General features: G+C 41.7%; 1 protein-coding gene across 2 annotated transcripts in view; it reads left to right on the plus strand.

The window, feature by feature from the left end:
- LOC130206052 (guanine nucleotide exchange factor VAV3) overlaps positions 1 to 15,132 on the plus strand; it is an 88,301-nt gene that overhangs the window by 33,486 nt on the left and 39,683 nt on the right. The window contains exons 3-10 of one of the 2 annotated variants that reach the window (XM_056433753.1): positions 5,931 to 5,989; positions 6,077 to 6,142; positions 8,598 to 8,706; positions 9,763 to 9,855; positions 11,170 to 11,238; positions 12,669 to 12,772; positions 12,951 to 13,050; positions 13,397 to 13,492. In XM_056433753.1, coding sequence (XP_056289728.1) covers positions 5,931 to 5,989; positions 6,077 to 6,142; positions 8,598 to 8,706; positions 9,763 to 9,855; positions 11,170 to 11,238; positions 12,669 to 12,772; positions 12,951 to 13,050; positions 13,397 to 13,492 — 696 coding nt within the window. The remainder of the gene's footprint in view (positions 1 to 5,930; positions 5,990 to 6,076; positions 6,143 to 8,597; positions 8,707 to 9,762; positions 9,856 to 11,169; positions 11,239 to 12,668; positions 12,773 to 12,950; positions 13,051 to 13,396; positions 13,493 to 15,132) is intronic. The other variant, XM_056433755.1, reaches the window with a different exon arrangement.

The following is a 15,132-nucleotide window of genomic DNA, read 5'->3' on the forward strand; positions in this document are numbered from 1 at the left end:
TCAGGCTAAACAAGCGTGGAACATCATTGAATGTGAAACCCTTCACACTCGTCCACTTAAGGGTCTTTTGTGCAGACAACTAAAGCCGTCAACTCCCAAGACCTCAGTGAACTGAACAGTGTGAGGAAGTCTTTGAAATAACTGCTCTAAAGCATCAAGTGGGAAAATCCCACGGAATAACGGTCAGCACGGGGCTGCAGATGATGCTGACACGGTGTGAAGGTGCTCTCACACCTGCTTGTTTTGCTGTGGTCGGATCAACCACACCACCCATTTCCCTACTGGTTTGTCTCATGCGCTGGTGAGAAAACCCTACAGCAAACAGCTGATCCCTGGTCAGCCTCAGTTAGATAATCACGGAGTGACTCGCGTGAAACTCGGACTGGTTGGGACAAGATTACGGACACAGAGTGATGAGTTCTGGCAAATTACCCAAGACTGCAGTGAAAAATTACAATTCTGCTTTTTTATTTAGGATGCATTAAATGTGCCAGACGAACTAATAAAGCTAAGTGGGTCTTTTGCCATTTTGACACCGCTTGCAGTTCATACCGTTTCTTTTTAAAACGCTGCAGTTAAGCGCCACTTTCCAGGCTGATTTTATTAGGTGACCTCAATTAGAATCTGTAAACAGGAATAAAGCATTCCTCTTCTTGGTTTGGGAGGCTACGCCAGACAAAGGAGGAATAAAAGAGTTTAGGAAACTGGGACAGCGTGCTGGGTCGTGTGTGAAACCAACAGAACTGCTGGCATGTCTAACATGCGTCACCGATCTTCTTGAGGTGCTTTCCAGCACGAGATGCGTGGTCTGACAATAGATAACGAGGTGGTCAGACTGTAACACCCTGTTCCGTGTCTCCTATATCTCCTCTGTGTCTTCTGTCTTAATTGTTTAATTCCCTGCACCTGCCCTCAGCCACTCTTGTCTCGTTACTGTCTGATGTCGTACACCTGTTTCCCCCCCTATATATTCTGTCAGGTCTTTATGACGGGGTGAGGCTCAGGTGCAGACAGACAGGCTGGACGCAATATAAATAACAAAAAAAGCACTCTTTAATGAGACAAAACAGTTTACAAATAACAAGGTCCAAAAGGGGCAGGCAGAGGATCGTCGGTCAGGGCAGGCAGGATCAGATACGACGACGGGAAAAAGACACGGAACTAGAGACGACAATCCGACAGGAGACAAAGGAAAGACTGACATAATATATAGGGGGGGGGGAAACAGGTGTACGACATCAGACAGTAACGAGACAAGAGTGGCTGAGGGCAGGTGCAGGGAATTAAACAATTAAGACAGAGAAGACACAGAGGAGATATAGGAGACACGGAACACAGGAGACACAGAACAGGATGTTACACAGACATTAGAAATATTCTTTGTTCGCTTCCCGAGGACAGATTGTTCCATGTGGACAGATGAATGAGGCCAATATTGATCTTTGTTTATTGATTGCAAAATTAAACATGCAAAAACATTGTATGCACAGTATATTATCTGGGATTTCACTTGAGGTTTCTCTGCATAGTATGATTACACTTGTAGTTAAATGTAAATAGCTCTAGTTTGATAGACAGGGCAAACTTGCACTGTCTATCAAATTTATAAATAAACAGAGATTTATTAACGCATCTCCATCCAAGCACACACACACACACACACACAAACACACAGACTGACACACTATCTACTGTTTCAATTTGCTGTGGTGTGGATCATTAGCTCCAGCGGTGCTGCTGAGGTCGTACAGGGTGGGTTTATTAGCCTCCATCAGAGGACCGGTGTCCCCTTGCATCAGCACTCTTCTGAGCCTGTGCCCTCCCCTTTACGTGCACTCTCTGGACACCAAAGCGAATGCATGCCCTTTATAACTTGTTCATATTTTGAAGTCTTTGATAATGTCTTACAGTAGGGGGGCTGCTTTCTGCTGTTCTATGATGACACAGTTGCTCAGAGTGGCTTCAAAGAACAGCTGCTGCACCCGATCAGCACTGGAGTCCTTGCGAGGGTTGCATTTTTTTGCAGCTAATTCTTTTGCAGGGATCGTCTATATATTTGTTTTTGTATCCAAGCTAAAATGATGAACCTATTGGAATCAAACCTCTCATTTCCCTTGTGGTCGTTGTTTTCTCTGAACAGCGGTGCGACCCCCCTGGTGGGTGTAACACGTGAGTCTTCAGAGACGCCTCTTGCTAGTCTGCAGATGGCCAGTTCTATTGCGAATGAGAGTGACTCATGTATCCAATGAAGCCAAAAAGCGCTCCACTCGTCGCCCAAACTTGCCTGCCAGCTAAAAACGGGAAAGCTTCCAAAGCTCTGTTCAGCGTGCAGTGGATCTGGAGCTGTCGGACACGCTGCATCTGCCAACTGGCCTCCGGATGTCATGCCCTTCATTTGTTCTTGCAGGGAGAACTCTATCAACTGTGTCTGATAACTGTTGATAACCGGACGGAGGAAGACCCTCTTTGAGTTGTAGATGATGAAGTCAGTGCACTCATTCACGCCTGTGTTTGGATTGCAACCAATCAACAAGAGGCTCCTGAGCATGCGCTGTGTGTTGAGTTGAGTGTGAATGAACTGGACTGGGACGCTGGTCTCACTGTCCGGGTGCATCAGCCAGACTGACCTTAGTGTTCATGCAGGGCTGAAACATTCGTGCTACCTCGTCTCATGATGTTTGTTAACATGACCGAGATTTGGATAAAAGTGTCGGCTAAATGACATGCCATGTAATGTAATGTAATCAGGAGTCCAGACGAGGTTACAGATGAAGCTTCATTCATTTTGCACCGATCTACCGTTAAGTATATATATATATTAGGGCTGTGAAACGATTAAAATTTTTAATCGGGTTAATCACAGGTTTTTGTGGATTAATCATGATTAATCACATATTACCGATATTCTCGGTATATTTTGTGAGAACATAGAGATTTATGACAAAAGACGGATATATGCATTTATACATTCTTCTATACAATGGTGCTGCAACTCAGCAGTTATTTAGCAGTTTTCTTCCATATGGAACATTAATACATCTTCATCCTAAACAGAATGTTTAACCCTCCTGTTACCTTTCGGGTCAATTTGACCCCATTCAATGTTTAATGTCGGTGTTCTTTGGGGTCAATTTGACCCCAGGCTGTTTTTCACTGTGTCAAACATATAAGAAATATCAACTTTTTTATTTATTTAAAGGGCTATTTAGGTTGTCAATAAACAAACATAAAGTACCTCACACTTAAACTTGGGAAGCAATATTAATTCTAATAATTTTCTGGAGGTTTTAATTGCTGGGGTCAAATTGACCCGAGGGTAAAATATGTTAGTAAATGTAAAGGTAACAGGAGGGTTAAACAGAACATTTTTCTCTTGTTTGTCAACCATTAACTCCACCATGATACAATCTAAAGGCCTCTAGTCTTCCTCTAGCAGCTGCTGAGGCAAACTGACTGTGTGGGTTTTCTTCATGAACTGGGCCGTGATGAAAGGGACGGCGGGGACACCGCTGCAAAGCTGAAACCTCACCGGCCCGGACACGGGGACAGATTGACAAGTGACTTTTTTTTTGCTCGGTCCCGATGCGCGCGCACGGAGCTCTGTGGCGCGCGAGACGGAGATCGATAAGTGTTAACGCAACGCGTAGAGACAGAAATGACATGCTGCTGTGGAGATACGATCAACAACAGACGTTTAGTTTAATAAAAGAACAAAGACGTGCTATAGAGAACATGTCAGGGGGCGGGCCAATCTTTTTAATGTCATGCGATCTACCAACACTACGCCGCGATCGACTGGCAGGTCGCGATCGACGTGTTGAGACCCTGATCTACAGGAAGTAAAAGTAATGAACCTGCGGAAGGATCATTACCGATGAACAGCACGACCGTCTGCATGAGAGCGGACATAGTTCAGATTGAAGAGGTGTATTGGAAGCTCATTTTGCAAGTGACTTTTTTTTCGTCCTGACGACCAACAACAGACGGATTGGAAGCTCATTCTGCGCATGCGTTAAATGCGTTAAAAAAAACAACTAGTTAAACCTGTAATTGAATTAACTGAGTTAACGCGTTATTTTTCACAGCACTAATATATATATATATATATATATATTTATATATATCAACCATATTTGTACAATACATATCTACATGATTTCCCCAACACAAAGATATCAATAATAATTTACAAATATTTACAAACCCTATAAATATAATAAATGATCGACACATAATTCATCTAAATAAACAAAGTAACACATAGCTTCACCTCCCTCCTCCCACCTTGGTACTTCCTGGAACTATAAATGGGTGCTCAAGCGCCTGGGGAAATGTTTTGCCCGAACACCTTGGGAAGAGAGCCAGGAAGAGGTAAGTCGTTGCAATCTTTAGTCTGGCAATATGTGTATTTATATGCACGCATTCAGACATTGATACAATTCGATCTGTTCAATCTGTCACTCTTCACTTTTCTATCCGTTTGTTCCCAGGTAGGAAGAGAGGAACAACTCTGTCCCAGCCGTGCACATGGCTCCCAGCATTCACAGTCCAACAATAAATATATTCAATACGATTCTGTGTGTGTTCTCCTTGACACCTTCATCACGTCACATCTCAGATGCTGTTGAGGCAGGTAACGGCGGTGCGTCGTTGCCATGTGTAACCATCCCGCTGCTGTTCAGCTGCTCTCCCCTCTGATCAGAGACCGCTTAACTCGATGCACCGCCGCCTCTGTCGTCCACTTTCTATTCAATGCACGTGATGCCTTTTGATTGATCACATATTGTGCAAATGACGAGCACTCGTCTGCTTATGTATTAGAACTCCCTGTGGTTAAAGACACCAAATACTGACACTAACAATGTCTCGAGTCCATCGATCGTCAGCGGTCCACCATTAGCCAAACATTTGTTTTAAATCACTGACGCCCCACGTGTCACATTCATAGTTCCACTGGAGCAGTGTCATAGTTTAGAGCGGAAAGGACATCATTTTGTCTTCACGTGTGTTCTGCTCTCCAGTGGGGGAAGGGGAAGCCAATTGTGTGATCAATATTGATCTCTGAGAGCTTGTGCTCCGGGCCAGATGTATCTGCGCTTGCATCTGTGTGTGTGTGTGTGTGTGTGAACATGCAGGCCTGTTTTCATCAGGCACGTCAGCGCCGTTATGTCAGCGGACAGATGACCCCCACAAAGAGGCTCTGAGGGGGCGGTTTTTTCCAGGTTACAGATAAAACTCGGGAACGAGCGTTGCTCGACTCACATACTTGAAGTGTATCACTCGTTTGGAAGGTGAGCAGCACCGGTGATTAGTCAAACAAGACAAACACACACACGCCCGAGCGCACACAGAGAGGGGGTCAAGGGCACAGGCAGGACTGAGCACAGCAGCGTGAAATGACATACTAATAGCAATCATGTCGGCCCACGCGTGCATGTGGATAACTTCACAGCACGATCAAGTGCTGATTGGCTCATGTGACTCTGATCTGCTGCGACTGTGTGTCCAATGAGTCATTCTTCTCTCTCACTGCTCCCCTCTATGTCGTAATGTATCTGAAGGGGATGTATGCGTGTTGTGAATCAATAGGCAACTTAACATTTGCTCAAATGTACAAACAAACCCCCCATGTGTGATTATAAATGTATGAATTGTTTATATTTCAGAATACAGCTAGTGATTAGCTCCCATGCAGCGTGAGCGTGTCCGTTTTATGGCGCTCACATCCGCAGACGGTTGCAGTATGTGTGCCTGAGCGTGTGAGAATGCTGCCCTCATGTGCTCGCGCTCAGCAATGCAACACCCACAGAGCACCAAGAGCCAGGCAGTAAACCTTCATCAGTCACACGTCTTGCCTTCCAGCCTCTGAATGTTCTTCACGATGTAAATAATATTCGTGAGATAACATAATATTATTTTTCCCATTGCAGGTTATGGACACACTCTCTAAACTTTCCCACACGGCGATCGCACAACAAACTGGAATTAGGTATGTGGAAGTGAGACCATTACACTGTTGGACTACACAATCCATGAGGTAATCTATGATGATGCTTTCTGATTCCCTTTTGAAAAGGCCCTATCCATCTGAAGAGAGTGTCGAAGATGAGGATATCTACAACCACCTGGAGGACCTTATAGAGTACGTCTCCTCTTCTAAACACGCCCACGTGCGTGACACCCACACTTCTCTTTTACCAACTTATGAAGATTTTCACCGGAATTTCATTTAAAAAAGTTCTTTGTTCACTTATTCCCACGCGTCATTACCACATAAACAAAATATCTACAGGCTGTTTTGTGGGCGTAGACAACATTTGCTCCCTGAGTGTGGACTGGAAGGCAGCCACGTCTTCCCAAAGCTTTCAGCATGCGCTCTCCCCACTCTCTTATGAGTGTAGCCGTGAGTCGTTTTGTTTTCAGCCAGTTTTCACACCATATTGTTTCCCACGCACATATGAAAGGGTTGCAGATTTAAATGAAATATTTTACCATATACAAATACCCCTAAAGCCCATTTGAACTAGAGTGAATTGTTTTAGGGGAATCTGATTAACCTGAACAATGAACTGAAATTCATTGTTTTCTCATAACATTTGAAGTCTTGCAGTCTGCTGACAAGCCGGATGCCGTTAACGGATGGTGAGAGCTAAACATCGATGTTTGACAATTTTATTCTAAAAGAACTTCACCAAAACAACAAATATAAAAGCTAATAAGTAGGCAAAGTCACAATACAAACAAACACACACACACACACAAACAACTACACACACACCCTTTTATCCAAATGTAATGCAGCATTAAAAGCTGATTCCGAAAGTGTGTACGCGTTGAAGCGAATGTCTTCGTCAGCCAGTGAAGTCGCCTTCTGATTCATAATACTTTTTGTTTTTTGTTGGTGAGAATGGTGAATGGATCTTTCAAGACAGAAGCACAAACCATTAACACTGATGGGAAAATATAGGGGTTGGTTTTGAGTTACATTTGAAGAGCAGAGCTGAAGCTTGTGTAGTAATAAAGGTCAGTGCATCCGGATCATCTTACAGTACAAATGCTGTTGGGCAGGCCAACGCTGACGCGGTGCTCTGGTCTGTGTTCAGCGCTGACAGCTCCCGGAGAAGGAAGCGGCCCACTAGTCAGTGACAGTGAGGAAAACAGCAGTCAGACAGCAGCCAGCAGTGGATCGGAGGTGGGAGTGACACTGAGCAGGTCACCTCTCAACTCCCGTCTGCTCGGTGTCCAGCAGCAAACGTTCCCCTTCCGTTGACCATCTGGAGCCAACTGTCTGAACTCTTAACACTAGTCAGAAGGCACGGCCGACACATAAATGTTTAGGCTTTTCAAAGGCTATTATATGAGATAAAGAGCATGTTCTGTATGCTGCCTGTCATGCTTCTTTTCTGGTTCATCATTGGCTTAATTTACTTTGATGCAACAGCAGCTCAGTGACGAGCTGCTTCTTGATCCCTTGAGAAAATCTCATTATTTAGAAGATCCATCAAGGTGGCTTGACGCTCCACAAAAGAAATGGATCAGGTATATGCAGAACTTTTATTATATGTAATCCATTAAACAGATATTAAATTCAACCTTTTTTCCCCCTCCTGTACATTTACATACCATAGGGTGAACATAACTCAAAGATGTTGAAGCCTTACCCACTTAACACCAGTGAGATAAGTGGAAAGAAATACAGAAATGTCTTATTGAGAAATCAAAACAAAACGGTTCAAGTTTTCACTCGTAGTAAGAAGTGGATTAATAATTTCCACAGCCTTAAAACTCTAAAACTAAACTTACAACAGTTAGAGTGTCTTTATCTTGAGACAGAAATTAGCCATGCCCTTTAGGAAATGCAAACACAGTTTACTAAGATTCAAACACACACCTCCTACTGTGACATTGACGTGGCAGCAGCTACTGGCCAGGGTTAGCAGGTATTCCCAAATCTCATTTGATTGTCTAGATAACACATGCTGTGTATAACTCAAATATTAAGGAATTATAGAACAATTAACAAAGGGACGCAGGATTATAAATTAGAAAAAGTCATTTTGATTCATCTATTTTTTACTTTTAGTGTCTTGAAATATCGTTGGCCCGTGTTTGTTCTTGTATTCATCTCAGGGGTATCTCGCCACTTGAGTACAATGAGTGCTATCGTATCCTGCAACTAAGAATATCACTCCCTGCTGTTCAAAACAACACGCCAGGTACACAGGCAACAAAGTGCAAGAACTTGCTGAGTCGTGTCGTGTTAGTGGAGTTGCAAAGGCGCAGTAATTGGCTCCTATGCGAGCAGTCAGAACAGTCCCGGTGGCGCCACACATAACAGTCTTTACTCGCGCGTGTGTGTAGGTGTGTGTGTAGAGGTGTGTGTGTGTGCGTGTACTTTCACAGCGATGGATTAGGTGATGTCCCTGTCTAACAAGATTTGTAGTATAGTGTTGAAATCCACGACTGTTAAACCAAAGTGTGTGTTTGTTTGCGTCAACCTTTCATCTGGCTGTCATGAGGGGGACAAAGCAGTCACACTCAAACAGCTGTCTGACGTAATGTGCTTCCTGTGTCTTATTCTGTCGTCTGTGGTGCAGCGAGAACGGGGTGGAGGATGAGGAGGATCTGTATGACTGTGTGTATGATGACGAAGATGGAGGGGAGATCTACGAGGACCTGATGAAGACGGAAGCCGTCCCTCCTCCGGTCAGTCCTCTCTCTGACTTCACTGCTTTGTCATTACTGAGATTGGCACGTGACGTATCTAGTTACCATCTGCATCAAAAATATAGTGTGACATTTCATTAAATATAGTGTGATATTTCATGAAATATAGTGTGATATTTCATGAAATATAGTGTGACATTTCATGAAATATGCAAATGAGAGAGAGCTATAAGAAAATGTAATACTCCTCTCGTGTCGGTATGTTAATGAAACGTGAAGCCATAGAGCCAGTGGCCGATTAGCATAACCTAGCATACAATCTTATTTACATAATATCTTGTTTATTTAATCTGTTTTTTAAAAGTTGTTCTCAACGTTATGCTTAACTATTTCTCGGTCGACTCAGTTCAGTCATGGGCTAACGTTCCCACTGAAGTTGCCGGTAACCCATAACATTAAAACAAGTACATTTTACAGTTTTAGTTTGGATTAATGTTAATTACTGGGCTTCTTTGAACAAAGTCAGGCTAGCTTCCCCCCCCCCCCCCCCCCACACACACTCCCCTGTCTAGTAGTCTGTGTGCTATGCAAGGCTGCTAGTCTTAGCTTTATATTTAATGTACACTGTGTCACAGTAAAATCTGGGCATTGAAGTCCCAAAAATACTCTCATGTTGCCTTCTTTGGGCTACTAGTGTGTGAAATTGCCTTTTTCTTTTAGCTTTAAGATCCCAAGTTAATGAATTAACAGAACTGTACTAAGCAACTTTGACATTCAAAGTTTCTGTTGGTCTTTGAAATTCTATTTTCTAAATTCTATAGATTTAGGCTTAAATTTAGCATTTTTCTTTTTAACCTGATACACAATGTAAATTTACATGAACGCATACATGCTTAGTTCAATAACAAATGATGGTACCTAATACTCATATCATAATTGGTAGACAATCTCGCTAGCATGTGTGACTGACCTCGCTCAAAGGTTTGCACTGACTACATCTGGTTGAAGACTCAACAGTTTGTCAGCCCACAACGCTGACACATCGTAAGTGTGTGTGTGTGTGTCTTTGTGTGTGTGTGTGTGTCGGCGTTCCAGAAGCATGCAGAGACTGACATCAGGAGTTGCTGTTTAACAGAGATCAAGCAGACAGAGGAGAAATACACGGAGACCCTGGAGTCTATTGAGAAGGTATGAATCACTATAAGGCCCGTTATTGTCAGGTTTTGTGCTGAACATTTTTGCTGTGTATTTGTGAAAATGTTTTTTAATACAGATCATTAGAGGCAAAACAGTACTTTATATGGAAAACAAATATATTTGAGAATTTAGAGGGAAAAAAAGAATCAACAATAAATTTGAGTAGCTCAACAATATTTTGTTCACTGTCCTGTCACATTAAAAATCCCACATTGCCTTTTGATTTATCGCCTAACCCCATTAAAGATTACGACTCTCAGGCTGGGAAGAGAGTCCTAGAACATAAGTCTTGAGGTGATTTGAGACTAGTTATAGCAAGTGGGTCCTCTGCAGTCGTCAAGCTGCAATACATTTATCCACACTGTGAGTCTAGTGTGTTGAGAAGCAGAAGTCTGTAAAAAAACAAACATCTGTCCTGTAAATTAACGGGAGTGATATGAACTAACATCATGACTTAAAAAACTGCTCTCAATCAATGGGGAAAACACATCAATGTATTACTGCACAATTTATTTTACCAGCTTTTAAAATAATAACATAGTGACTACATTATTTCAGTATCAGAAATAAGGCAAATTAGCAATCAACAATTTTTATTTCCAGCCTAAATCTAGATATAAATCATATTATTCTTTACGTGAGACCACACTCAACTACAGTCGGTAAAAAATGAAAGTACAGTGAACTTTCTTAGGGTGAAAATAGTCTCGCTCCATTGATTTCATGCATGACCAAAGCACTAGAAATCAATCTGGCCTCCTTATCACTCTCAATATACGGGACTGCTGAACTGACTGACTGTAATTTGGGGTATAATGGAAAAAATGATGTATTCCCAGCAACAAACTGTAAGAAAAGACCTTTTGGTGTGGATGTATTCCATCTTACCTGCACTTTACAGAACTGTGGGAAGGAGGCCCGCCGTCTCTCACGGCTACTTATCTTCTCCCTCTTGTGTACGTTCACATCTGGAAAAAGGCCGTGCTTGCTCTCCCAGCGGAGTACTGGGGAGATGACTTTCTATATGAAGGGGATGATGGAAGTTAGCTTGGGCTCGCCCCCTCCTCTTGAGATGTAGAGGTGACCATGCGGCAGGGAGTTTTCTGAAAGGAAATCATGAAATTGCCGACTCTGAAAATGAGATTATTGTTGTGACCCAGTCAGAGCTCCTTGTTTTCGCTGACTGCTGCTCTTTGCATCTTAGCCCCATAATATAATAGCTTCTCACGCACAATGTCTTTCCCACCCTTAGTCCGGAGGAGATGAGCTTCATTCTCTCATATTCTTTCCTCATCTCTGCTGCAGCACTTTATGATGCCCCTCACCATGTTTCTGTCCATCGCCGAGATGGAAAAGGTGTTTGTGAATATCCCGGTAAGTCATTGTTACCTTCGCACTGAAAATGCGGAAGGTTATGTTTTGATCGCCGTGTATTTATTTATTTGTATGCGTATTCCTCGCATAACACAAAAAGTTTTAAACCGAATCGCATGAAATTTGGTGGGATGATTGGTTATTATCCGGGGACCATTTGATTAGATTTTGGGATCGATCGGGTCAAAGGTCAAGGTCATGAAAAGGTCAACATCTTCTTGAATCACATGACATTGTGTGGGATGATTGGTTATTATCCGGGGACCATTTGATTAGATTTTGAGATCAATCGGGTCAAAGGTCAATGTCAAGGTCATGGAAAGGTCAAACACTTCTTTTTACCATAGCAAGGTCAATTTGTATCCAATTAGCATGCAACTAATGCCAACATGTTCATAATTCAATGCCCAATATTGTGATATGCGAAGGTATGCGCTCTACCGAGTGCCCATTCTAGTTTTTACATGGTAACGATCCAACCGGGTTGTCAACTCAAGGTCACTGAGGTCTTTATTGAGGGCCTTTTTTCATTGAACACATATTGACATGTCACAGTAGGACAGTCACAGGCTCCAAACCTTTTTCAAATTGAAAAGCAAATGTCCATGCAACATTAAACATGCATTAACTATCTTTAAATTAGTATTAAGAGAGAAGAGTCTACAGACATGCTAGCTGCTTTGTGGGGCTGTATCTTTAGGGAAATGCTAATGTCAGCATGCTCTCAATGACAACACATTACTGTTAAAATGTTTCATATCATGCCATCTGTCACCCTTAAAAGGTTTCATTCCAAATGAGAGTTGAGCTGAAATGTACGAAGATCCTAAGGGGACATGGGGGAGAAAAACAATACTTTCCTTCCAAGAAACCTTTGTGTTTTCACGCTTAGAAAATAGCGTTATTGCTAACCAAAGGCCCGTTTCTGCAAAGTAGTTTCCAAGCAGCTGGGATTGAGGTGGAGGGGCCACGTTTTGCGCTCGCTAATTGTTATCTCATTTGTCTTTTTTTATTTTTTATTTATATATATAATAAACCTCTACAACCTCTGTGTGTGTGGAAGCTCCATTGTTGTGTTTTCTTTCTTGATGCCCAACTGACGGCAGCCCCTTGTCCCTTCTGGGGCTCCATAGGAATTAGTATCAAGTAGCTGGTTAGCAGAGATTTTACTATCTTAATAAAACCTAAAAAAAATATTCTACCAACTCAATTGTGAGGATTTGCAGTTTTTGTTTGTCCCATGGGAAAATAAACCAGGTATATATTTTGGTTTGGGGCTGTTTTTTACTTTTCACATATAGACCAAATGATAATTGGATGAATCAAGACAATATCCTGCAGATTGATTGATGATACAACTACTCGATGAATACAAGTAACAGGCATTTGATAAACATCAACATTCAAGAATCTTTGCTGTTGTGTTTCAGGACCTGGTTAAAGTTCACAAATGTTTACTGCTGGAAATCCAAGAGTCAGTCCACCACAGAAGTGCCCACAACCTCTACCAGATCTTCACCACTTTCAAAGAGAGGTAGGACATGGACTTTGTAATCTCTATTTATTCTCCTCCGCTGTGTACATAAACCGCTCTTTAAATGAATGATGTAAAAGTCGTTACAAATGATCTTTTAAAGTCTACAGTTTTCAGTAAAGTGCCTGTTCCCTGGCTCTCTATATTCCTATGGTTGCATGTGTTTGATCTGTCACAGGTTGCTGATCTATGGGAAGTACTGCAGCCATGTGGAAACAGCCATCGCCGGTCTGGACGACATCTGCAAAGACAGGGAGGATGTACGAATGAAGCTCGAGGTAAACGGTGTCACTAAATTGACCGTGTTCATTTCTCATCACCTCAGAATAGTCAGAGAATGCCCTCAAGTGTGCATCTGAGGCATTGTAGGGGACGACACCATGGCTGACAGCATACCTTCCTGTAAAAGTATCTATTAAGCTTGAATAGATTAGTCCATTACTTCTACTTTTGAAAAGGGAATACAAGAGTTTAATTAAGCTTTTTTTTAAATCAGCCAACAGTTTGGATCCTTTCAGGTTACTCCTGATGAACACTGCTGTCTTTCTTTATATGTTCTGTATAAATATCTAAATGATTTTTAAGAGAATCTATTGTTTTTGATTCCTCATTGTCGTCTTCCAGGAATGTTCAAAGAGAGCTAACTATGGGAAGTTCACACTGAGGGATCTACTCGTGGTTCCTATGCAGCGCATCTTGAAGTATCACCTCCTCCTGCAGGTACAATACTCAAACCTATCCGACAGCATTTCTATACAAATGAAGTCAAACACTTGCCATGTAATCATGGTGTAAAGCTGTTGCCTTCCAATAAATGCTGTGAATGTTGGAAAGCCAGGGAACTCGAGATAATTTCTTCTCCTCTGGAGACCGCCTATTCATCTGTGAATACACTGAGCATGTACTATTTATGGTAACAGAAATCTTTTTATAAATCATTTGGAGACAAACTAGGTAAAAATCACACAATATTGAATTTATCTGTAGACCATACACTTTTTTTCATTTTCTTCCTACACTTTTTCTATGTATTCCTGTTATTTACAGGAATACTTTGATTTCTAATAATCCCCCCAAACCAACATTATTATTTTTTGAATAAATAACTTTTTATATAGATATACTATATTATAGATTTATTTATTCCATTCTTTCTGCTGTAATTGTAGATACATAAAGTACATATATTTGTTCTGTACTATAGTAATATTCTATGTGATTATAACTCAATATTTGTACCTTTCTATAAGCACTTGACCTCATATTTCCATCAAAACTCACTTTTCTTTTTTATAACTTTTTATTTTGCATTTTCAACAAAACAAAGTAATCCTTGACATCCAAATAAATACACACAACAAAACAAACAGCACTCATCCAAAAGTAGGAAGTATCAGTTTCCATAGTCCAGCCCACCCCGGGTACAAATGCCAATCTCCCCATACACGAACATCCACCTCAACAAACGCCCACACCTACACACAACCATCCATATCCACATATACACACAACCATCCATATATACACCTACACACAACCATCCATATCTACACCTACACACAACCATCCATATCTACATATACACCTACACATAACCATCCACATACATGCACTAAGACATCCATAAACACACATACACCCGCACAACATTCCCAACCTTCCCCTCCCACATGCTGATACCTACATCTACACTCCGAGAGGAGGGCCCAACGAGGAGAGAGGGAAGGACCCAACAGTCAAACTAAATACAAAAAAATGATAAGCATTAAATACAAAATACAATAAAATAAATAAATAAATATAAAAGATATTAAACTGAGAAATAAATAAATCAACACCAGACATTCATATCAGACCTGGATTTACATCTATGTTTAGCATATCTGTCATTGTCGTTAAAACACCAAAGCAAAACAAATCCAAAGTCTTTATAGATGACTCTCAGTGACTGAGCCCCATTGGAGAGATTTAATATGCATCAGAGGTTCGTCACTATGAGCAAGAGGACTGGCGGCCTCGAGGTGGTGCTGTTGACCGTGTTTGGTTCCTGTCCCCTGCCTTCGTCCTTCAGGCTCTGAGACTCCTGTCGTCTATTTCTGTAGCATCTTTATGACTCTCAGTCTAAAATGACCCGCACATGATTGTCATCTGATCGAACCAATTAAGAAGTAGAAAATAGAAACGGCAAAGTGAGAACTGAAAGATAAGGGTGGTAGACAGGACCAGACAAACAACTAAACAGAGACATGGCAGTGAGACTCCAAATCTGAATGTGAAGCTGAACTGAAGCTGTGGAAACTCAATACACAGTCAGGGAAAAGTTGTTAACGCGTCACTGAAACAGCAAATATAAATATGTA

This window comes from Pseudoliparis swirei, chromosome 16, assembly GCF_029220125.1.
Source record: "Pseudoliparis swirei isolate HS2019 ecotype Mariana Trench chromosome 16, NWPU_hadal_v1, whole genome shotgun sequence".
Lineage (NCBI taxonomy): Eukaryota > Metazoa > Chordata > Actinopteri > Perciformes > Liparidae > Pseudoliparis > Pseudoliparis swirei.